Raw genomic sequence first — 23,660 nt, forward strand, 5'->3', positions numbered from 1 at the left:
TTTTCTTTTTTTTTTTTTCTTATTGCAGAATCGAAGTGAAACACGTCTAACCTGTCTTCCTCCGGATCAGATGGATAAGATTTGAGGCAGTAGTCTTATTTTGCCAGCATAATTTGGATTGGGTGAAGGAAAATGCTGGGTACCTAATGTAAGGGTTTTTTCTTTCGCTGTGCTTATTGTAGAATTTCAAGCCTCGTTATCCGGAAAATAAAACAAATGATTAACTCAAGGGCTGTGGTTGATCCTCTTTGTAATTAGCAACTATTTCTTAATTAACCCAAGAGGTTCAAAACAAGGAAAGACGAAGGGGAAGGGACAAATTGGTTGAAAATGAAAAATAGGTCGCGTTGATATGACAGTTTAACTTGAAACGACCATTTTTTTTTATCTACCTACGGACGCGATGGCCCAATAGGCAGTGCGCTGGATTTCGTTTCGAGAGGCCTGGGTTCGAGATCTGACCGGGTATTGTGTTGTGTTCCTGAGCAAAACACTTCATTCTCACAGTACCTCTATCCACCCAAGAGTATAAAAGGGTACCGAGTAATTATTAGGAAAGACTGATGAAATACTGGGGGGTAATCTCGCGAGTACTAGCATCCCATCATGCCAAGAATCTGCAAGGCGAGGAAGTTCTGCCTTTTCAACTCGAAATCGAGCCTTTCAGTCAGCTGAATTCATGTTTTCTAGATCGAAAACAACATACGATTGATAGCCGAAATCTGGATTTTTTAACAATAACTGTCGTATAATGGAACAAATTGTTCGTCCGAAATGTTGTTGTTTGCATTGATAAGCAAAAGTATCACTGGACAAGTCTTAAATTTGTTCATTTTTAAAGAACTCGGCAAGTTGCTGTCGGAAAATGAAGGGTGCTAAAGGTTTATTTCAAGGACCTTAAGCAGTCAGGACGGCAACGCCATGGAAGATGTTGATTGGAAAAATGAATTTCTGCCTTTAATTAGAATTTCGAAAATGGCTGCGTCTCATACGGCGCCACACCTCAACTTCAGCATCACGTAGGAAGGAAGTGTTGAGTTCCAAATGGAAATTAAAATAATTTGCCGTCGCGGTTTCTGTTCGTAGACGACGCAAGTTGTGGTGATTTCACGTTGCTGTTTTGCACGGGACGGCTAAGAAATGTGCAAAGTTATGAAACGCACGTGCTGAGCTATTGTTCTGCCAATTAGATCTTTTCTTTTTCGTGTCCTCGTTGCCGTCGCCATCGTGGTTTGCTTAAGGCCCCTAACGTTTTTGGCGGGAAAAACGCCGTCCTCACCCCGGTCTCCTTCGTCCACCGACGTCGCCGTCGCATGAAAACTCTCGGTGCTAAAGGTCCCTATTAGCAGCTTGTCAGGGAACGGGAAGAAGGAGTCCAAATCCTCCATTTTAACTGACGCAAGAGACCTTCGCCAACGGAAACCCTTCGTTTCAAATTGTAGCGAAAGTCTTTCCAATTTCATTCCCGGGGAGAAAGATTTTAGCCAACAGAAAACTTCGCTTTTGTCAGCCATTACCAACTCTTACCTGATTCAACATATATAAAATGAGTGCGCCCCAACATGAAGTGAGCTTGGATTGGAAGATGACAAAAAAGCAAAAAAAAATGTCTAGGTGTTCATGGTTCGAGTATTCTCACTCTAAACTTTCGAAGACATCGTGACATGCGTAACTTCACATCCGTGGCTAAGTAAGATTTAAAATATACAAAGGGGGTAAGTTTCTAAAGAAACTGTGATGCTGCGTCGGTAGGAGAGTATAACAGGGCAATTTAGTATTATCAACTGATTTGATGAGTAGATTGGCCATCGTAAAGAGTTTAAAAGCTGGCTTTTCGAGGGTTAGCTCTTCGTCCATTGCTCTGACGAAGGGCTAACACTCGAAACGTCAGCTTTTGAACTCTTTACAGTGGCCAATTTACGTCATCTACTAAGTTGATAATACTAAATTACCTCAAGTAATATTTCAGATCAATTTAAATGTTTTAGATGGGAACTGAGTTCTTTGCAAGCAGCAACAGGTTTGAATGATTTTATCAGGCAAGAGTTGTCCTTTATGCGGGCGGATATTCATTTAACGAGCTAATCTTCAACGGAAAGGGATCAAACAAACATAACTAGTTCGATTTAAATCGACTCAAGAACGAACCCTGGTCTGATATTTAAACAGAATCGCTCACCTTGTCGTTATCGCTCCAATTCCCGAATATGGCGACAGCTTTATTATCAACAGCGTGTACAGTGGATGTCTTGCGGATGATGAATGGATGGTGGCAGCAGAATCGAAGTGAACCACAACAGAACTGCCTTCCACAGGAACAGATGAAAAATATTTCAGGAAGTGTATGTTATTTTGCTCGCATAACTCGGGTTGGGTATGAGAAGATACTCGGCTGCCAAAGTAAGAATAATTTTGTTTTTTTGCAATGCTTATAGTAAAATTTCAAGCCTCATAATTTGGAAAATAAATCAAATAATCAATTTCAAAGGCTGTGATCAATTCTATTTGTAGCTTACAACTCTTCCCATCGTATAAAATGAATATTACGTAAGGACTTCCATTCGCTTAGTTACAAGAACGATTTGAATTTTCTTGGCCTCTCATTAGATAGACTAAAGCGCGGTTCCATATAATTTAGAAAAAAGTTGTAGTTTCTCGTCACGTTGAATACCTTATTTACACGAGTAAGCGTCCCTCCTACCGCCGATAAGTGCCGCAGCCGAAGTTCCCTACACCCAATTCTATTTCGCTAATATAAGGAAGACTATTTCAATACTTTATCTACCACAGACCTGAGGAGACTTTATAATATACTGGCACCCAGCCACTTGTACAATTATGTAACTTAAAACGTTTATATCTGGAGTTTCTAACTTTCATAGGTAATATTTATAATCATATAAATCTCGATCGCTTGTTATTGCAAGTTTACGCCTAGGTTTAGAACGCAAAGTTTATGCTCTGGAGGACATTTGTTGCCTAAGTAGTGTAATTTGTTACGAATTTCTTAACTACCGAAAAAAAATTCATACTTTGGCTTGCCACCATTTCAAATCTAGTTACTTATATCTAGAATCTTGAGCAGATGAGATGAGTTGCTGGCCGTACATATAGAGTAGATTTCAGTAACTGAAGCTACGACTAGAAGGTATTGAGAGATTGCAGTAATTATTAATTATTGTAATTTAAACACTTCTTTGGTGGGTGTGCTGATGTATTTTTACCATTATTATTCCCTTCTTCTGCCATATATTTCTTAGAACTCTGGGACCCTAATGTGAGTCGATTATAATTATGGATTTCATGCCGAAAAGGGAACAATTCTTGATTTTGTCTTGTTAAAACTATATAACACGAAACCGTAGGACACAATTTTCAGCTCTTTTAGACGACGTACCAGAGTTAACCTTTTCGAGTGAAGGTAGAATTGCACAAATCTTTTAGCGATTCTCCAGTTAATGATGTACTTCCAATAAACGACTCCAACTAGTAATTAAAAAATAAGGTTGTAACTGCCGAGTGTGTCACCTACCACAAGGAAGCAAACTATTCACCAAGCTAAAAAAGCGTGATTGCATAGATCGCATATCTGGTACATAGGCGTTCCCTATGTAACATCGACAGGCTATTCGCTATGATTTGCAAAACCGAGCGCTTTAAAAAAAGGGTTTCTTCCGATGGTGTGCCTCCATGCCCGTGACTTGTGACTCCAAATTTTGAGGAAGCTAACGCATGACACAATACATACATTTGTGGCTTTTATACTCGCATAAACATATTGTACTCTTCTTTTGAAAAATTGTAAGGCCTATAGTTCATTTAAAAACCTATACAAGCGTTTAAACTTTTTGAAAGTTCGTATTCATAAAAAAAATGATGCTGAATGAGTTTATTAATATCAAAACTATTTTGATTTACGGAATTGAGCCAAGAAGTTAAAAAAAGACTCGCTGACTTTTATCCAAAGCACAATATATGGCATATGTCGCTTAAGATGTTTAATACCAATTGAATAACAAATTGGTCACAGGCGCACAGCAATATGGGAGCTATTTATTGAATTTAATACAAAACCAGCTATGGCATAAGTATCATCTCAAGAGGTTCCAAAAATAAACAATATTACTTTTTTTAAACATCTTTGCGGGCCGGAATCTTTTATCCTCGAAACTTTTTGGCTAATCGTGCGCTCGTAAAAAATCCAACTTTTTATAGTGCGGACCACGATCTGGAATTTTCCACGCCACTCGCAGCAAAGCAAAGAAAGCAATCTAGCCAAAAAAAAAAGTTATTCATCGGTCAAGGTTGGTCTGTATGGGGAAAACTGTGCCTTTTGTCTTGAGTGCGACCCTCATCTTTCGGCCAAGCTCTATCCTCACTAAAGACCATAAGGATCCCCAACCCCTTCCCTGGTAAATAATAAGTATTAGAAATTGAATGTAACATCTGCTAAACCACAACTATCACTTCTGATAAGTTAATCAATATTGCGACCACATAAGGCTAAAATATAGTCTCACTTCTGAAAGGGAGGTCTCGGAAATAATCAATATAGCAATTAAATATATTAAATATTCCAAATAATAAACGTTGATACAACTTTTCAGTATTACTACTCTTGTTCAGTAAATATGTTGATGTCATAGCTTCCTTTACAGAACTGCCTGGGAATATATTTGATTGACAGTGTGTTCCGGTTTTGGTTTGTATGAAAACTCAACAGCAAAACGACAATCGTTTAGAAGTGTCCTTCCCGAAGAATTGAGTCAGAACACACCCAAGGTAAGTTATGGTTCGTCTTAGAATACTAAAGTGATTCACGTTTATAAGAACAGAGACCACATTTACTGAAAAAACTTTGTGCTTCCCTAGTCTGAATGCAAAATGTCTGCCTAAGGTGACGAAAGACATTGTTTTGCTCAATAACTTCCTCATTCATTGTGAAACACAGTTGAAAACTTATACCTGTTCACACCCATTCTTCATTGGTTTCAAACTGCGTGATTTCAGACTTGTGGAATCTTTGGAAAAGGATCGTTGAAACTTCAAGAAGATTCACGGTACGTACAGTTTCTTTTATAAACGATAATTTATCACAGAGGCACCGAGGCAAAATATCAGAGAATTGCCCCTTTCGAGCCAAAAGAACAAAGTCACTTCGAGCCAATTCTCTCAAAACTGAACTATATAAAACCTTTTAAAGTTTGTTTCTGATCCAAGCTTTATGTGTTCACTAGATTCGATCAGTATTCATTATCATTTAGTGGGACATGATGCTCTAGCGAACTACTAGGTTTCCTAATATACCAGTAACAGTTACAAAGTCATGGATCTTTTCGTTTCAAAAATCCTGACCTTCACTCTGTTTCGAATGTAAAACCTTTACCACATGATCCTCGAGGAAACCACGAGGAAAACTCTAAGAACAAAATCTTCTGTTAGAAAAACAAGTTATTATTTTACTTAATAATTTCAAGATTATTTGAATTTGATGAATTCACTTCTTCTATCATCCACGCCCGTTACTGCTTTAATAAGTGGTCCATTTTGTTTATCACTCCTTTGATTACAGACTTAGTTCCACTCAGTTGTATCACCATTACTTATGGTTGATTTAACCAAACCCCGATCCACGGATGTAACGTTATGTTTGAATGGGATGAAATTATAAATTCTATCTTATTTTTGTCTCTCCGTAGATATTTGCTAAACATGAGAAACTTGGTCATTTTGTTGATTTTCGTGAGCTGTGCATTGTCTGTGGCGGCTGGTAAGTGCAGAACGAAGCTCAAAATTCTTTCAAGTGACTCTGAATGCGAAGGAGGAGAGATTGTGAGCTGGAGTTGGTTGGTTACAGCTCCTCCCCTCATGAAAACTTTCTACATTGGAGAGTGGTGGGGCGTGATGTAGGAAACTATAGTCAGCTCGGATCCAAGGCTAGGGTTCGCCACATTATGCTCGATATGTTACACTATTTAGTGAATTCTAAATGTTTAGAAAATGTCACGATTACGCTCAGTTAGAATCACTTTTGTGTTGCATTACAATTAATATGAGAACTTCTGGAACTGCCGGGAGCCATTTTTTTTTGCTTCTTTGTGCATCATCGTACTCTTTTTGTACCATTTTTTTAAGCATAAATACTTGATTCTTTTTCCTTACTGTTAAGCTCAAAATTATGCTGGTATTACGTAGAACACTCTAACCAAGGCCCTGACTGATAGCAAGTGATTTGAATCTATTGCTGATAGTAAGTGAAGGGAGAGGTGAACGAGCAACGAAGAATGCCGGGTAAAATCGTTGATTTCCTGACGAAAGACTGCCATATTGATTTTTTTTCCAAAAGAAGCAAGAAAAATATTATTCAAAGAGAAATGTTAAAGAACTCTGACTCTTAGCAGTGAGTTCATGTTTTCATTGCCTTACTTTTTTTCCGTCAGCTTGCAAAGATAAAAACAAGCGTTGTAAATCCTGGGCATGGAGCGGTGAATGCAAAAAAATCCAAAGTACATGGTGATCAATTGCCCCATGTATGCATAATCTGTCCAGGTATGCATAATGCTCAAGAAGTTAAAAAGATTACCCATAACGTTTCAAAATTTTGTAGTAACAGATCCATGTTATGACTTACATGGGAATAAATTCACAAGGAACCAGTAGAGAGGCGAAATTAGGAAAAAAGAAAAGGTCCGGCAGCACGGGTGATCAGGCACGAAGAGATCCTGATTCAGGGGAATGTGATTCAAACAGAAATGTTGATGAAATCTGATAGGATTAAGCGATGTACTTACATGTATATTGCTTTACTTTTTTTTCTGTCAGCTTGCGAGGATAAGAACGAACATTGTAAATCCTGGGCATTGAACGGTGAATGTGTAAAAAATCCAAAGTACATGGTGATCAATTGCCCCAAAAGTTGCACAATCTGTCCAGGTATGCATTATGCTTAAGTGAAATAGATTACCCATAACGTTTAAAAATTTTGTAATAATAGATCCATGTAATGCTTTTTTCTCTCTTTCTTGTGCTTTCATTTTGATTCTGCTACCAATTCATATACACCAATAGGCATTCCCTGACTTTTCAATCATAGTGTTATTCTTCAAAAAACGTTCAAGCTCTTTCCCCTTCACCCCCTCCCCCCCCCCCTCTTCTCCTTCCCTGACGGCCTCCTCTACATAACTGTTAGCTTTCTTGTAGTCAAGATGTCGGTTCAACATTAAATTTGAGTGATTTTTGTAAAGACATCGCAGAAAAAAGACCTCTTGCGTATATTGGCGTATGTCACATACCACAATGGGTGAGTTCTCGTTGAATTTAAACGCAACCCTCTGTATAGCTCCTTGTATAATTACAGCTCTTTCTCTCACTGAAACGACTTACATGGGAATGAATTCAGAAGGAACGAGTAGAGAGGCGAAATTAGGAAAAAAAAAAAGGTCCGGCTGCACGGGCGACCAGGAACGAAGAGATCCTGATTCAGGAGAATATGATTCAAACAGAAATGTTGATGAAATCTGATAACATTAAGCAATGCACTTACATGTATATTGCCTTACTTTTTTTTTCCGTCAGCTTGCAAGGATGAAAACGAACGTTGTAAATCCTGGGCATTGAACGGTGAATGCGAAAAAAATCCAAAGTACATGCTGTTTAATTGCTCCAAAAGTTGCGGAGTCTGTCCCGGTATGCATGATGCTCAGGAAGTGAAATAGCTTACCCATAACGTTTAAAAAATTTGGGATAATAGATCCATGTAATGCTTTTTTCTCTCTTTCTTGTGCTTACATTTTGATTCTGCTGACAATTCCTATACATCAATAGGCATTCCCTGACTTTTCAATCATAGTGTTATTCTTCAATAAACGTTCAAGCTCTTTCGCCTCCACCCCTCCCCCCCCTCTCCTCTACTCCTTCCCCGACAGCCACCTCTACATAACTGTTAGCTTTCTTTGTAGTCAATATGCCGGTTCGGCATTAAATTTGGGTGACTTGCGTAAAGACATCAAAGCAAAAAGACCTTTTGTGTTTATTAGCACATGCCATATACCACAATGGGTGAGTTTTCATTGAATTTAATTGCTATGCTCTGTATAGGCCCTCGTATAATTACAACTCTTTCTCTCGCTGAAACGACTTACATGGGAATAAATTCACAAGGAACGAGTGGGGAGGCGAAATTAGGAAAAAAAAACGGTCCGGCTGCACGGGTGACCAGGCATGAAGAGATCCTGATAAAGGGGTATATGATTCAAACAGAAATGTTGATGAAATCTTCTAGGACTAAGCGATGCACTTACAGGTATATTGCTTTACTTTTTTTTCCGTCAGCTTGCGAGGATAAGAACCAACACTGTAAATCCTGGGCATTGAACGGTGAATGCGAAAAAAATCCAAAGTACATGCTGTTCAATTGCTCCAAAAGTTGCGGAGTCTGTCCAGGTATGCATGCGTACAAGTAATCATTTAAAAAAATCAAATAGATCAGCGGAAACCTTAAAACGTTTTGAAATTTTGTGTTTCTTTTTAATGATATATTTAATTCTTACTAATGTACGTGTAGCGATAAGCATTCTTTTCTTTAAAAAAAGTCAGAGGTTTATCTCTCTCTCGAAAAATGTGCGATTTGTCACCCTGTCCGTCTTACTAGCTGTCCTCTTAAATTCATCGATGTGGGTCAAATGGTTTTTAAATGGCTTTTATAAAAGAGAAAAAGAAACGCTTTCCAAACTATTTTTTGTTTTCCAAAATAGCCTACTTTTTGATAAATCAATAGTTTTCCCCTGCATGTTTAGGAAAACTAGCAAAATTAATCAAATTTTGCGAACAAAATCTTAAAAAGATTAAAAAATCTTATTTTCCCCTACAAGATTAAGCATGTCCGTAAAAAACTGTGTCTTGAGAGTCAACCATAGAAAGATGCAGAGGTAATCTACAACCACTCAGTAAATGGACATTGTAGAAATTCTGCAACCAGTCACCTGATGTCACAGAAATTCTGTGACCACTCAGTCACTAGATGTCACAGAAATTCTGCGACCACTCAGTCACTAGATGTCACAGAAATTCTGCGACCACTCAGTCACTAGATGTCACAGAAATTCTGCAACCACTCAGTCACTAGATGTCACAGAAATTCTGCAACCACTCAGTCACTAGATGTCACAGAAATTCTGCAATCACTCAGTACCATGTTGTTGCAGAAATTCTACAACCACTCAACCACTGGATGTCACAGAAATTCTGCGATCACCCAATCACAAGCTGTTGCAGAAATTCTGCGACCACTCAAGCACTGGATGTTGCAGAAATTCTGCGATCACTCAGTCACAAGTTGTCGCAGAAATTCTGGGACCACTCAACCACTGGATGTTGCAAAAATTCTGCGATCACTCAGTCACAAGTTGTCGCAGAAATTCTGCGACCCCTCACTCACAAGTTGTCGCAGAAATTCTGCAACCACTCAACCACTGGATGTTGCAGAAATTCTGTGATCACTCAGTCACAAGTTATCGCAGAAATTCTGCAACCACTCAACCACTGGATGTCGCAGAAATTCTGCCATTCCTTTGAACTATCTCAAAAAAATATGTAAAAAATATAACTAATAAAAAATGTCTTATTTTTATCTTGCATTTGCCCTATCCTGTAATGAAAGCCCTTAAGGCCTTATGGATGGAGAGTTAAATTACAATAAATCCATGCTACATTTCAGTAGTTTCAATACACGGTGGCATATATATATATATATATATTTATGTAAGCCTTGCAACACACAAGTCACTAAGCTGCAATTCCAGTACATGCGTTTTCTAAAGCAACGTTACTACGCAAGTGTCATGACACCCTATGTAACTTTACACAAAGAGCTAAGCCCAACTTCAGAAAGGAATGGAGCAAAGGTAAAAACTTAAAGATTGATTTGTCCTCAAAGTAACATATCTTTCCTCGATAAATTTTCTTGTTGATGGCATTAGCTTTCTGTCTTCCATAAGCTCAAATGAACTGCACATTAAACAGCTCTTAGGAAGGATTCCACCCATGGTCTAGATTTTTGTCGGGGTACATGCCGAGGAGTCCATTTTCCAATAATGCACCTTAAAATTGTCCTCCTCGACGGCCAGGACCTTGCCAATACAGGGAAATTTATTGTAATTGGCGAAGTACATAGCCACAAAGCAACTGACATGAAGAGTAGCGAGGAAATCATCTACCATTTCAATAGGCGCTTCCCTTTCCCTCGGGGTCCTGTAACGGCCTGTGTAAATCTGAAATATTCAACAGACATGTCATTAGAATTTGCTTGTTTAGGTGAGTATTTCGACTGAGATGTATCAATTATCAATTGTTCTTATCATTTTATTCTTTTATTAATTATAAGTAATGGATTATGTAACCATGTCATATTCTATTAGATAAGTGCAATTTGGTGTGAATAAGCACAAATAAGTTTCCGAAGAAAAAATTTTGCCCTGAAGGGCAAGTGCAATTTTGTGGTATTTGAAAAATTTACAAGTGCTTAGTAGACCAAATTGCGTGAAAAATTTATGTTATTACTTGTTAATAATGTACAGACAAAATTTTGAAAGTGTGTTTGCGCTATTTGTAATTTGCACTCATGTTACAACTTTGCATTTGTGCTACATGAGAATTGACTTGTTTTCAGCCAATCAGATGCATGTAATTTTATCATGTACATTATTATATATCTAAAATTGGACTTGTATAATCTATAACTGGACACAGAAGGGGTTAGAGTAATGGACCCCTCTAATTATTTCTCTTTTATATCTGTAGGACCATTTGAAGGCTTGGCTTTTTTGTGCCCACTGCTGCATTTTAATTATTATTCACCCCTGTAATAGGCTGGATCACTTTCTCTCTGAGCTCTAAAAGTTCATGTGGGAGTTCAGCATTTGAGGCTAAAACAGTCCTTGAAGTATTCTTCAATTTATCCACTGGCCAAGTGTAGTTGTCAGGTACTGATAATAGGTTAAACTCTGTATTTGCTAACCAAGATTCCCACTCTTCAGATGCTTTTAAGGGTATATTCTTGGGATATTTGGTGGGAAGATCTTACATGTACTCTGTAAGTAAACATTTACACCAAATTTATAACATGCCAATGTCACATTTAATCTGTTAATTCAAGTGGAAGAGTTCATACTTTCTATACACTAAATTTTGAACCGTGCTCTTGCCTCATGCAGAACTTTTTTCGATCACAGTGCTAGTTGCTATGTATTTATATTCATTTGATAGATAACTTATATGAATATTTGCCACACAAGATTACCACATTGCACAGGCAGTTTTGATTGTTGGACCTCTCAGTTACTCCAACTGTAGCTTGAAGTAATTACTTTATGTTACAACAACTTACCTGTAACTATATAAACGTCCAGTTTGTCTAAGTGCTTTGAATAAACCCCAAAAAAGGCATCTATGTCCTCGTGGGTATGTCCCACTGCGAGAAAGTTCACTCCTATCAGAAATACAAGGAAGGAAAGTAGTGTTGTTTTTTTTATTTCAAGTTCAGGTTACATTCATTCAGTAGTTGCAAAAATTGAGATTGAATGGAAACTAACTTCCCACCCAAATGGAGCTTGAAAACATTGCAATGTGACATTTTGACGCTTGAACAAAGTGCCTTGTGGGAAGTGTGAATGAGGCAAATGCATTTCCTTTAAAATTACCCAAGATAAGATACTTTATAAAAATTTTATCTTCAACCAGAAGTGCCAGCAGAGCAAACATGTAGCGGTTCTTGTTTTCTCTAACACAGTTGTCAAACTGCAGATAGAGAATGGGTGGTAGGTCAAATTCCTCCGACCATCTTACAAGGACTTCCAACAGAACTGTCATGGTAAGATTAGAGTCATGACGATACTGGTAGTAGTCAAATGACCCATAAATCTCCTTTCCATTTTGTGCTTGTCCATTATGAATAATGGAACCGACAAGGTGTGTTCCCACAGTTGTAAGTGCAGACATTGCCGTGGTAATTTGGCGCACACTTGGGACATTTGTGATGTGCGTTAAGTCGCCGAGACAATTTGCTCTAATGATTGTAGATATATGAAAATCATATATGTGCACTGCGGCGAAGAAACGAATATTAGAGATCCTTGCAGCAATGAACACTATTGAACTAGTAGTTGAAATAATACCTGTAAAAATTTCATGCCCGTACAGGATTTGAACCCATGACCTCTGCGAGATATTGTTATGACTGTTGATGTAAACTAATCTGACACTTGTGAAGATCTTGGCGTGATCCCTCCAAATCCAAAAGGGAATGAGATCTGGTCCATAGCAGTTTTCTTCAGATGTTGTAAGCAATTCCACACGTGTCTTTCTGATATCTGAGGGGCTTCTAAGCTCTTATCCACAATAGCTGGTACAGGCTTCGTATATGCGTCATCAGTGCACAAATCGGCGAAGTAGTCGTTTAGCTCCTCCAGTGATTTAGTGTCCAATGTCACGTTAGCAGAAATGCTGCGTTGTTGGGACAAGTTATCTACGTGCTTCCACCATTCTCTGGATCCGACAGGTGCCTTTGCGAGTGTTCTTCTGTTCTTACTAATCAATTCGCTTATTTTCCTGTTAACCTCAACCAGGATGTTGATCTAGTGCATTGTCCATTAAGTGGGTTAAGTCTTGCAAAAAATCCGCCGGTTGGTATGTAGGTTTAGGCGGGTGATAAATACCACACGTTAATAACAAATGTCCCGAGGGTAATTTTAAAATCACATACAGGAGCTCGTAAAGCTTTGATCTGTAAACATCGATGATGTTTAAGTTACTCCTCGCGTAGATAGCAATCCCCCCCTTACTTCTTTTATCCAGTCCCGACCATTTTCTATCCCGTCTGAAAATAGAATAGCCAGGAATGTTGACGATAGCATCCGGCATTTCTGGTTTTAAATGCGTCTCTGATACAATACAGACATCAATGTCCTATTATTCAAATCGGCTTCCATCGCCACTGCCGCTCGAACTCTGTTCTTGGTTTTGGCCAGACTGCATATATTTGTAAATAAAAACTTTGGTACTGCAAATTCAGAAACAGTTCGCGAGACGGGGTTCTGCTTCCGTTTAGGAATTGGGACAAGGTTCTTCATATCCCTGGCCCTGGTAGATGAGCTCACATCTCCTCGAATACTAAAAATGACCGGAATAGATTTCTCATCACGGCTTTCACCAGAAGATACCTTACCCACGTCCACTCCCAGTTCACGTCGCCAGCTGCCTCCCCGACAGCCTCTATACCGATAAAGATTAAACATCTTCAGTTTCTGAACCACAGCAGGCATAGGTTTCAATCGGCTTGCTGTAAATTTGCGGAGTCTCAGAAGGTCTTGTTTCGTATACGTAATAAGTTGAGTCGTATGACTCTCACACTCGAAGCGGTTGTCTGGCCCTGGATTCGACTCCACGTCCATACAAATGCATATGTCCAGACAGATATCCTGTTCACTGCAAGCGATGGTTAACAAGCCATGTTTGTGCCATACCAATACAGAGTACCGAAGACGGGCATGTCGCGAGCGCCGGGTTACGAATCTTACACATGAACAAGGACCATGCCGAAGCACCGCGTCATCTCTAACTCCAGAATCCCCACAACAGGCCTTTCGAACGCTTAGCAAGAAGCTAGCCAGACTTTCTTGGATTATAGGTTTTTCTAAATGGAGACATAGTAACAGAAGAAGAGGAGCTAAAATCCTCGTGGCCGCCATATTGGCGCCGCTAACCCGACCCCAGCAGCACTGCAGCACTTGACGTTACAGCATGCAGAATTTCTGCATCACTTGACGTTACACCGTGCAGAATTTCTGCAGCACTTGACGTTACATCGTGCAGAATTTCTGTAGCACTTGACGTTACATCGTGCAGAATTTCTGCAACACTTGACGTTACATCGTGCTGAATTTCTCGCGAGTACTAGCATCCCATCATGCCAAGGGAATCGAGTTAAACTATATATAGCTGGGTGGGCCATGTGACTCGAAAACAGACATTTTTTACTCACCTGCATCTATAAAATACATTTTTGAGTTAAATTCGACGCTGTTTCACAATTTCATTTTCATATTTTCTTTACGAATTTACCAAACTAATGATATTATATCAATAAGTTGATGACTTTACAAAAAAAATTACTTATCTACTCCGGAAGACCGGCAAACTGTTCAAATAAAATAAACATTCCGAAAATCAATTTTTTTTTCAATGCGAATGCAAAACAAACACGAGACTACGCAAATGTTGTTAATTGAGCTAAATGAAAAACAAATTATCACTGAAATAGATTAACTGCCTCTTGGTTTTCTGGATAAAGCGATAATGAAATGGCTTAATACGTGCAACAGATTGAAGATCAGTGAATAATAATTATTCGAAAACGAAACTTTTCTCCAGCAATAGTTTACGCAACACCAAGAAAAACCATAAATCGAACTCGTAGATTGAACCAGTTAACAAGACAGTGTTTTTCTCATTTCCATGGGCCGTTACGCCTAACGACAAGTAAGAGGTTAAAAGCAGGCTCAGTTCAAATAAAGAAAAGAGCTGAAATTAAAATGGCACTGATTTAAGGTATCTGTAGAAGGCTATACCGTTACCATAGCTACCAAATAAATGATCGAGGGTTGCAGGAGATTGTGCGGCCGCACAAAAATATTCATATTTTCTTCAGTGAATGTTTCCCTTTCAAATTTACGACAGAAAGTCAAAGGCTGAGAAGATTTCCTTTCCCAACTAGCATATAGCTAGAGAATTGTCACTGGACAAAATTAATTTTTTCTGTTTGCATTTTTAAAGGTAAAGCATCATTTATTTGGATGATTTATCTTCAATATAAACCATATTTTCTGAGCCAACATATAATCAAATCTTAGATAAAGACAAGATTGATCAAGAACAACAGAGGCGACAAATTCAAGTTAACTTTAAATTAATTGGAGGTTTTGCCATCACAACGCTAAACGATGAAAAATTCCTTCCACCTCGATTTGTAGTATTTTAATAACTCAGACATGTTTTTCTTTCTTTTATGTTTCTTAATTAGATAGAACGTTAAACAAATTTTCATTTAAAAAGCCTTAAGTGAAATTAAAATTTGTCGCAATTTTCTCGAGGACGAATTGAATTTAAAGCAGATGGCTTTGAAAAGTTTCATAAACATAATAAGAATAGATCTAGAATTATGATTGATATCTGCCAAATGATCAAGTGGTCAGTTTTTTTTTGTAAGCAAACAAACTGTTTCATTAAAAACTTGTATTCACAACATACCTGTTTCACCTGGTGTTTTATTTCATTTCCCTGGAGCAGTTCAAGGCCGAGGGGAATGTAAGTTTGAAGTCCATCTTCTTTACCCGTTAGATCATCTCAAAAGAGGCTATTTCAGCTTTAAACAATTTCAAGGTCTTTCGTGAATTCAAGAGAGAATTGCACTTTTTCCTTTCCGTGCCAGAATTCTTTCACAAGGTTAAGTAGGCAAGGTCCGAACTCGAGCCTTATGACCCATCCCAGCTGGAGCTTTTCCCGGTAGCATGAAGCGACTATGAGCATTACAACTCCCAATTGGATGGGATGCCAGGGTTAGACAGTTCACCGGTACTCATTTATATTCCTTGGTGGAAGAGGCACTGTAGTGGTAAAGTGTTTTGCCTAAGAACGCAACACAATGACCCCCTGCTTGTCTCGAATCCGAACATCTCCAACCAGAATCCAGCGCGTGAACCGTTACCTTAGTTCACCGCGTCTCCACAAATTCAGTTAAAAATTATCAGACCACGTTAAAGGAGTTGCGTTATTTACGATATTATTAATGGGTTTTTCTATTTTCGGTTCTATCCTAAACATCCACATTAGAATGTGAACTATTAATATCAAAAATGACCTCATGGTGACACTCCTGAAGTTTACGTGCCTACAATCATAAAGCACTATGACCTGTCAGTAACAAAAATGGAACTCTGAAGGAAAAAACGCAAACTTTTTGGAGTGATCATGAATATTAAAATTGCATTAATGTGCTGAATAAATAATCATCTTAAATCGTCTTCGCTTGAAGAAAGGGTAGCTGGGAAGCAATAAAAACGTTGCGATCTTAACTCAATATCTGAACTCTACAATTTACTGTGACTTTAACTCGTGCGACAAAGGATTTTACATCATTTATTACTTATTATGTGTCTGTTTTACCGTATAATGAAACTTTGAAGACAACTACCAAACTTTGAATATTCACAACCGTTTATTCGCCACTTCACGGGTTTATTTGGAACCAAAACAGTGACCAGCTCCCAGTTGGCTTGTTAGCTCAGTTGGTGGAGCACTGCAGCTGTATCGCAGAGGTCATGGGTTCAAATCCCGTACAGGCCTGAAATTTTTCAGGCCTTATTTTCACTACTACTTAAGTAGTGTTCATTACTGCGAAGATCGCTTTCATATTCACGTCTTTAACCGCAGTTCACATATATGACTTCCATATATTCACAACCGTTTAACTACCAAACTATGAGTTAATTATGAAAATCGAAATATTTTCTTCATAGAAACTGCCTGAAAATGATGTACATCATCAGTTTGATTGTCGCTCTTGCCACCATGGTGTGTTTTGCGATCGGGTGCCATCAGTCATCGTGTGGCTCCTTTGAAACGCACCAGTACGTGTTCAGGATTGGCCAGTATGACTGCGAATGCGAGCCATTTAGAGCTGGTCAGATGAAGTTTGTTGAAGGGAAAGTATACGTGTGTGATGGTACTGAGTGGAAAGCCCTGCAGTACGAAGCATTATTAGGTTCCAGAAGTGACCCTGGATTTTCGTGCAAAGACATCAAGGCTCACTTGAAGGACGCTACTAATGGCATTTATTGGATCACCTTGACGGGTAATTTTTAATCTACTAATGCTCCTAACTCGTATGAAGTGTTCTGAGAGTATTTGATACCTTGGTCGGGTATGTACAATTAATGATTAACGGTGTGTTGGGGGAAGGCCATGTCAAACTTTGGGCAAGATCACCCCAATATGACGTCTATTCAGGCTGGGTTCTGATGATCACCTCATGTGTTCCCATTGGCCTATCTTTTTTTCTCCTTACGCCTTCCACGCCAGGTCGAAGGGAACGTGAAAGAACTTGCGCGGTTGTTCGGTTAATTTGGTTGAGACACTTCCGATTACCAAATAATGTACTCGACGATCTTTTTGTAGAAGTACAAAGGTGTAGAAATAAACCATCAGACAATTTGTTCAACAGGGAAATAATCATATATGGTACTCGTGGTAGGCTGTTAATAAACCTTAAAATTTAGGTTTCAGTTTTCTAGTGATAAATCATTTAGCTTGTAAACGTCTATAATTTTTAAATGATGTAATTTTTGTTTTTATTGTCATTAATAGACAGCAAAGACTCTTTCCCAGTTTACTGTGACATGGACGCCGGAGGTAAATGCCTCGGGATTTACTTATTCACCCATAGTTCAAACAATCTCTGCGAAGGATTTTTCAATATGAGAGAGTCGTCCAATTAAGGGCTTCGAGAAGAACAGAAATCCTCGCATCTTCACGTTTAGGAATCTTTACACGGAATCATTCATTTACGTGAAAGTTGGTCTCTTTATATTGGTTAGCTTGGATAAGCTTTCCTGCTTCATGAATTTTTTTGAATAAAGGCAGATGGGACAGGTACGGAGAATTTTGGCACTGTCGTCTTAGAACCCGTCCTGTAACTGCTACATGTGATCATTTTGTTATGGCATATTTCACATGTGTATCAAATTTGTTATGGGTAAGGAATGTTTCCTGCCCGACCTTGGAATTTATAGGTGTTATCTTCTTTTTGGTAAAATTATCACCCATTTTGAAACAGCTGCGCCTGTAATAAAATAGTTTTTAAATGCTTGTTTTGATTTTGAATTAATAGGCTGGACCATGGTGTTTAAAGCTGTTAGTGGAATCCATAAAAAAGTGTATCCTACTTTCAACTCGCCTCACACATCCTCCGAGAAAGTCATGGCCGCTCTCGACGTCACGAACAAACACAAAGACCACTACAAGAACAGAATAGTGTTGAACTGGGCTGACTTCCACGCTTCTGAGGTAATTGGAACATAACGTGACTACCTTAGTCAAAATTATCGCACAATTCTCGCGCGTGATTGGTCAAACAGTGTATGTTGATAGATTTGAGCAATGATAGGACAGTTTGATCGTAATACCTCATTTATTGGACTGCTCTCGTCATCTAGCAAGCTTAACTCAAACGAAAACTGTTCTAACTAAGTCATGGCTTCAATGAGGGTGAACTGTTGATTGGAAACGAAATTTTGACATTGTAATGCTGATAAATGTGATTCAGGGAAGTTCCTTTACATTCCACGTGTTTAAGGAGGTCTTACCACTCCGATCCCCTTCACCAGCTAATAAACGTTCTGTTTAAAACAGGCAAGAGTTGTCCTATACACTGGAGGAAAAATCGTGAAGGAAGTAAAGTTAAACGCGAGGGGATCAGACAAATTGAATTGGTTTGCAACTCCCAGACTGATCGACAGCTCCTGGAATGACATGAAATCCCAACCAAAGAACGTATTTTCTATTCCCGGGCTGCACAATCGCAACTTCTTCATCAACAGAAACTATGGCGGATGTCCAAAGGATGCCGGGTGGATGACAATCACGGGTCAGGACTGCGACTGGGAGAGGCGCTTCAATCCTCGACAAAATGTCATCATCTATAGCAAACTGCAGGGATACACCAACTGGAACCACTATGGTAAGGCGTCAGCCCTTTAGCCCTGAGAACCTGGTTAGTAATGCGCATATCAATCAGAATTTTTAAGCCCGAGGTGCAAGGAGGAGGGAGGGCACAGGTTGAGCATTTGCCCTTTATTGCCCACCACATTGTATTTCATTAGACTTTTCATTTACCGTTTCCGTTTATTGATGTAATTGCAGGGAATGTCGCAGAAGCTGATGTGTTGGTGGTTTATCTGCGTTAAGGTATTTTTTATGATGACTGGAACTCGTTAAGAAAAAAGTAATTGACAAATGTTTCGACAGCAAACTTAGGTAGGTAAAACATTTTCACGTCATCTGTGATGTATTACTGAACAGGCACACGGAAACATGGGATCTATTTGTGAAATGCATATGTTGTGAAGTAGATCATAAGCGAAAACTAGTCAACATTCGTCTGGAATTAAGCTCAATACACAACTCTTCTTGGTATTATGATATACTTCTTACGTAAGAGTTGTTAAGACAACTTAAAATCACAAAGAGAATCATTTTATTTAACATGAACTGGACCAACACTGAGGATCTTTAAATAACCGAGGAGAGTGTGCAGCCTTTGCCATGAAAACTGCAAATGCTCAAACATTCTAGAGGGTCCTGATGGGGTGATGACTTTTACTCGGGTTATGGTTAAAAATTTCGGCTATTTTACGGCTTAAGGTTAACTTCATTCCTTTCGGAATAGAAGGAAAATTTTTACGGTTAAATTTTTTACGACTGACGGCTAAAATTGCTTCAATCTTTACGCCTAACGGCTAAATCCTTTTGCCGTTACGGATAACGGCTAACCCTAGAGACCCTCATTCTAGTCTTCTCGCCAAGGACGATAAATTGTGGGCCCCATCTCCTGCATCTTTTGTTTTCTTGTTCGCAGGGGAAGTTAAAGAACCTTCTACTTCTCAAAAACAATAGGGACCGTAGTTCCCACTGTTGCGGTTTGGCTTTTTTTCCAAAATTGGGGGCGCTTGAAAAATTTTTTGCGTTAAAAGCGCATCACAGCACAGCAGTATGGAAAATACCAAATGATTATAATGGCTCACTTGAACAGGTACAGATAGGCAACACTAACAGCAAGTCATTTCATTCAGTTTCAGAGAGCCACTGCACCTGTCCGATCAATGAAGGCCTCAACAGAAAAAACAAAGCGTTGACGCAACTGAGACATAATTTTGCTGGCTTTAGTTGCGGGGATAGAAAATAGCAGGGAGGGGTAAGGGGGGAGGGTTAGAGATGATGCTATCGTTGAGTTTCTGCGCACAGAGCGAATATTACTCTTTTATGCTGAGTGATTCTTTAGCAATATTGACCGTGGAAAGCAAATAAATCAATTTAAACGCTATTGTGACTTTTCTCTTCTTTTCAACCTAGTAACGAAGTTTTCGACATACAGTTCTAAATGGACTGGCGTTAATGGCGTTAAGGGACTGATCAGTCTTTATTTCCTGAGGGCAGCAATCACTTTCAGTGAAATTAAACATTTAGTGAACGTATGTTCAAAAGAGATAATAAAATTATAATATCTCAAAGTACATTTTCAGTATGTCCCCTTCTCTTTTTGTAATATCAGGCACTGGATGAAGCTATGTTCAAATTTTTGTCCTGCTTTGATGCCCGCATGTGCTATTGCACCCAGATATCGGATAATCTCGAAACTCTAGATCAGTTAGTTGAGCAACGACAAATTATGCACAAGTGCACTGAGCTATACATGATACTATTATGCTATGCCAGCTATGTTGATGCTTCTAGGAAGTTAGTCTGTGTTTTCTTAGCAAAACTCGTTACTATAGGTCCGAATGTTAAGACCTCGAGCTGAGCTCTGGTGTGTTTCGGCGAAAACTGTATGATTAAACAAATCATGCATATCATATCATTATGTAACTCCATAACATGCTTAAAAACAAACTCTAACTGCGAACCCATCGGAGTGTGACAGCAACTAAATATTAGAATTTTACCAGACATTTTTAATGCTCTATTGGTGCCAATTCAAAACATTTCTTAATCAAAAAGTCGAAGATAACTCTTCGTGCATGCTTTCACTTAAGAAACAATTTCTTTTGCCGATAACATCGATGAAAACCAACCTTTCAGATTCAACTGATCAAACTTGCGACTTACAATACGTTATTTGTTCTGTCAAGTGTGCGAACAAAGCGAAAACACGAATGGTTGAAGCCTCGAAAAATCTTTCATCTCGCAATCATTTTAACCAATCCTGAAGTCTCGCCAGACTTTGCAATAAGTCATTATCTTTTGGTCTAAGGCTAGAATCCTCTTGGAGCATTTTTTGTTCGTCCTAAGGTCGTGGCTTAACGAATAGGAACTTAAAAAATGAGCATTCTGAAGTTTCGGCCTCAAAAATACTTGAGCCTGTTTACTTTACTGCTGAGCACGGTGTTAACAGAACCAAGAGTAAATCGCGATCTTTACGTTATAAAGGCCTACAGAAGATGCAGATGCTGGGGTCCTTGGCATGTAGATGGCTTTCTCACTTTGTTACAACGGTAACTTCCTGTTCTCCTTTTTATCAACAGACTTCAAAAACGCCTTCCCAGTTTACTGTGACATGGCTGCTGGAGGTAAGTACTAAAAACGAACTTTACAAAACAATGCTTGGCGAAACTTGCGCAAACCATATTTTGTATTGAAAGGATCTGTAAAAGATTAACCACGGTTGGAAAATTGGATTAATGGCATATTACAAGAGGTGATCAATCTTTTCTTGCGTGGCAGATCCATGACGAGTGAGGGAGGTATTAAGGATGGAGGAACTGTGAAGAGGAAGAAAATTTTATAAAAAGTTTTGGCGAATTCTTGCACCGAAAATGAAACGTTGAAAGCTTACGGATCTCGCCAACTTGAAGTGCTACTTAGAGCTTCTGCTGCGGTTACCTATCATTACAAAGCAATTTTTTCTTTAAAATCATTAAAAAAATCCTTTTTTTGTTTTAAGGCTTTAAGGCTTTAAGGTTTTCAAAGCTGTGAGTGGAGTCGATAAGACAGTGTATCCGTCTCGCCTCAAACATCTTCTGAGAAAAACATGGCTGCACTTGACGTCACGAATAAGCACAAGGATCACTACAAGAACAGAATAGTTTTGAAATGGAGTGACTTTGGGGCGTCAGAGGTAATTCGAATATGAAAAGGAAAAGTTAATATGAATTCATTACTGTCAAAGAAAGGGTAATTCGAGAAAGATGCTGTCGTCGTGTCACAAGCGTGGGATAAAGAAAAAAAATCCCGAGTCCCTATCAAGAATCGCACTTTAAATCTTTCGATTCCGCGCTCCAATACTCCGCCTCTAAGCAATAGAGACTCTACGGAGAATATGGCCATTTTTTTGTCTCACATTCGAGACAAGACGAAAAAGTCACCTTTCTCTATTTCTTTGTCAAGCTCCTAATTGACCATCTTTCTTATTCTGTTTACTCAAACGGTTGATTATTCAAAATTGGGAATTACATTATTTATTTGAATTTGCCCTCGGGCAAAAACAATTTTAATCATCAGTCTGGGCGGGAAGTGTCTCGGGCAAAAACAATTTTAATCATCAATCTGGGCGGGAAGTGTCAAGTCAACCAAGAATGGTCACCATAGAAACGCTCGCCAATTACGTGGAAGAAAATTGTCGCATATCTGAAGCAAATGAAGGTTCCTTGTTGTCATTTTTATGAACCCGTCCATTCCTTTGCTTTTGCCTAACTGGTAAAAATAATTACTTTTCTTTTTTCTTTTCTCTTTTTTCCTATTAGGCGAGAGTTGCTCTTTATACCAGGGGGCGGTTAGTCAAGGAAGTGAACCTCAATGCACAGAGAACAAACAACTTGAACTGGTTCTCGGCCAGTAAACTGATTGACAGCTCCTGGAAAGACATGAAATCCGAGCCAAAGAACATCTTTTCTATTCCCGGGCAGCACAATCGCAACTTCTTCATCAACAGTCGATATGGTGGATGTCCTAACGATGTCGGATGGATGGTGATCACTTCCAACTACTGTAAATGGGAGACACGTTTCCTTCCTCGCAAAAACGTCATTCTGTACAGCAAATTGTCAGGACACACTAACTGGAACCAATACAGTAAGTCTACCATCTACAATGGGGGAGTGGGGGGAGGGGGTTAGGGGGTGGATTCCAATCAGTAGAAATGTGCCAAGTGGGATTAAAAGAAATCTCTCCCCCGAGTCTCCCCTCCCTTAAAGTTATCTCTTTTACGCCAGCAACCCACTAAATGAAAGAAATTTCTGGTTGTCGAAAAGAGAATAATTAGTATTGGCACGCGGAGATATGGAATTTCCCTTGGAGCGTTCACTTTCACCCGTTCGCCGCACTCACTCTTGCGATATCGAGTTGAACACGGCCATATATACAAGCACTACGACTGTGTATTACTTTTTTTCGTATGAACACTATAGGCCTTATATCCGAAAAATTTCGAAAAAACGACTTTGGATTGAGAATGGTGAACGCTTTGACGTTCATTGATCGACCTGACGGACTGGCGCAAAAGGCGAGTGACGCGTCGGCACCAGCTGATTAGCGATATCAAACGCACGTAAAAAATTATTGCAATTTTACAACTGTGCAGTTGCAGTATTTCTCAGGGCTGGAAATCCTTGTAAAACACTGCAGTTTATATAATAAGTCTTTGTATCTTTTAACATGTCTTGCCTTTATCGAGATGAAGTGTAAAATATTCATAGAATCTACCGCCTTCAACACTTAAGTTTAATGGATTTTTATAACCAGGTTGATCAAATAACCTTTTGTTTTTATTGCTACAGACAGCGTTGGAGTTGCTGACGTTTTAGTGGTTTACCTGCGTTAAGGTATTCAGTTTGATTTTA

The 23,660-nt window shown here is 38.9% G+C and overlaps 2 protein-coding genes across 2 annotated transcripts in view; both read left to right on the plus strand.

Moving 5' to 3' along the window:
- Positions 1 to 8,462, plus strand: part of LOC131789128 (uncharacterized) — a 42,653-nt gene extending 34,191 nt beyond the window's left edge. Inside the window, exons 12-16 of the mRNA XM_066169571.1 lie at positions 4,688 to 4,782; positions 5,011 to 5,060; positions 5,700 to 5,770; positions 7,576 to 7,686; positions 8,332 to 8,462. Coding sequence (XP_066025668.1) covers positions 4,688 to 4,782; positions 5,011 to 5,060; positions 5,700 to 5,770; positions 7,576 to 7,686; positions 8,332 to 8,462 — 458 coding nt within the window. The remainder of the gene's footprint in view (positions 1 to 4,687; positions 4,783 to 5,010; positions 5,061 to 5,699; positions 5,771 to 7,575; positions 7,687 to 8,331) is intronic.
- A 6,868-nt stretch (positions 8,463 to 15,330) lies between these two features.
- LOC131789127 (uncharacterized) lies at positions 15,331 to 23,353 on the plus strand. The gene is made up of 10 exons (XM_066169572.1): positions 15,331 to 15,357; positions 16,569 to 16,903; positions 17,416 to 17,460; positions 17,939 to 18,114; positions 18,460 to 18,787; positions 18,970 to 19,008; positions 21,348 to 21,392; positions 21,813 to 21,940; positions 22,566 to 22,893; positions 23,229 to 23,353. The coding sequence occupies exons 2-10, from the start codon at positions 16,582 to 16,584 to the stop codon at positions 23,351 to 23,353; spliced, it is 1,536 nt and encodes a 511-aa protein (XP_066025669.1). The 5' UTR covers positions 15,331 to 15,357; positions 16,569 to 16,581.
- Positions 23,354 to 23,660: the final 307 nt, after the last annotated feature.

This window comes from Pocillopora verrucosa, chromosome 7 (genome assembly GCF_036669915.1).
Source record: "Pocillopora verrucosa isolate sample1 chromosome 7, ASM3666991v2, whole genome shotgun sequence".
NCBI classification, from domain to species: Eukaryota; Metazoa; Cnidaria; class Anthozoa; order Scleractinia; family Pocilloporidae; genus Pocillopora; species Pocillopora verrucosa.

Coding starts and splice junctions, on each gene's coding strand:
- LOC131789127 (XM_066169572.1), top strand. CDS start 16,582: ATGATGTACATCATCAGTTTGATTGTCGCTCTTGCCACCATGGTGTGT. Junction 17,461..17,938: donor CTGTGACATGGACGCCGGAG/GTAAATGCCTCG, acceptor TTGAATTAATAG/GCTGGACCATGGTGTTTAAA. Junction 19,009..21,347: donor TGTGTTGGTGGTTTATCTGC/GTTAAGGTATTT, acceptor TTTTATCAACAG/ACTTCAAAAACGCCTTCCCA.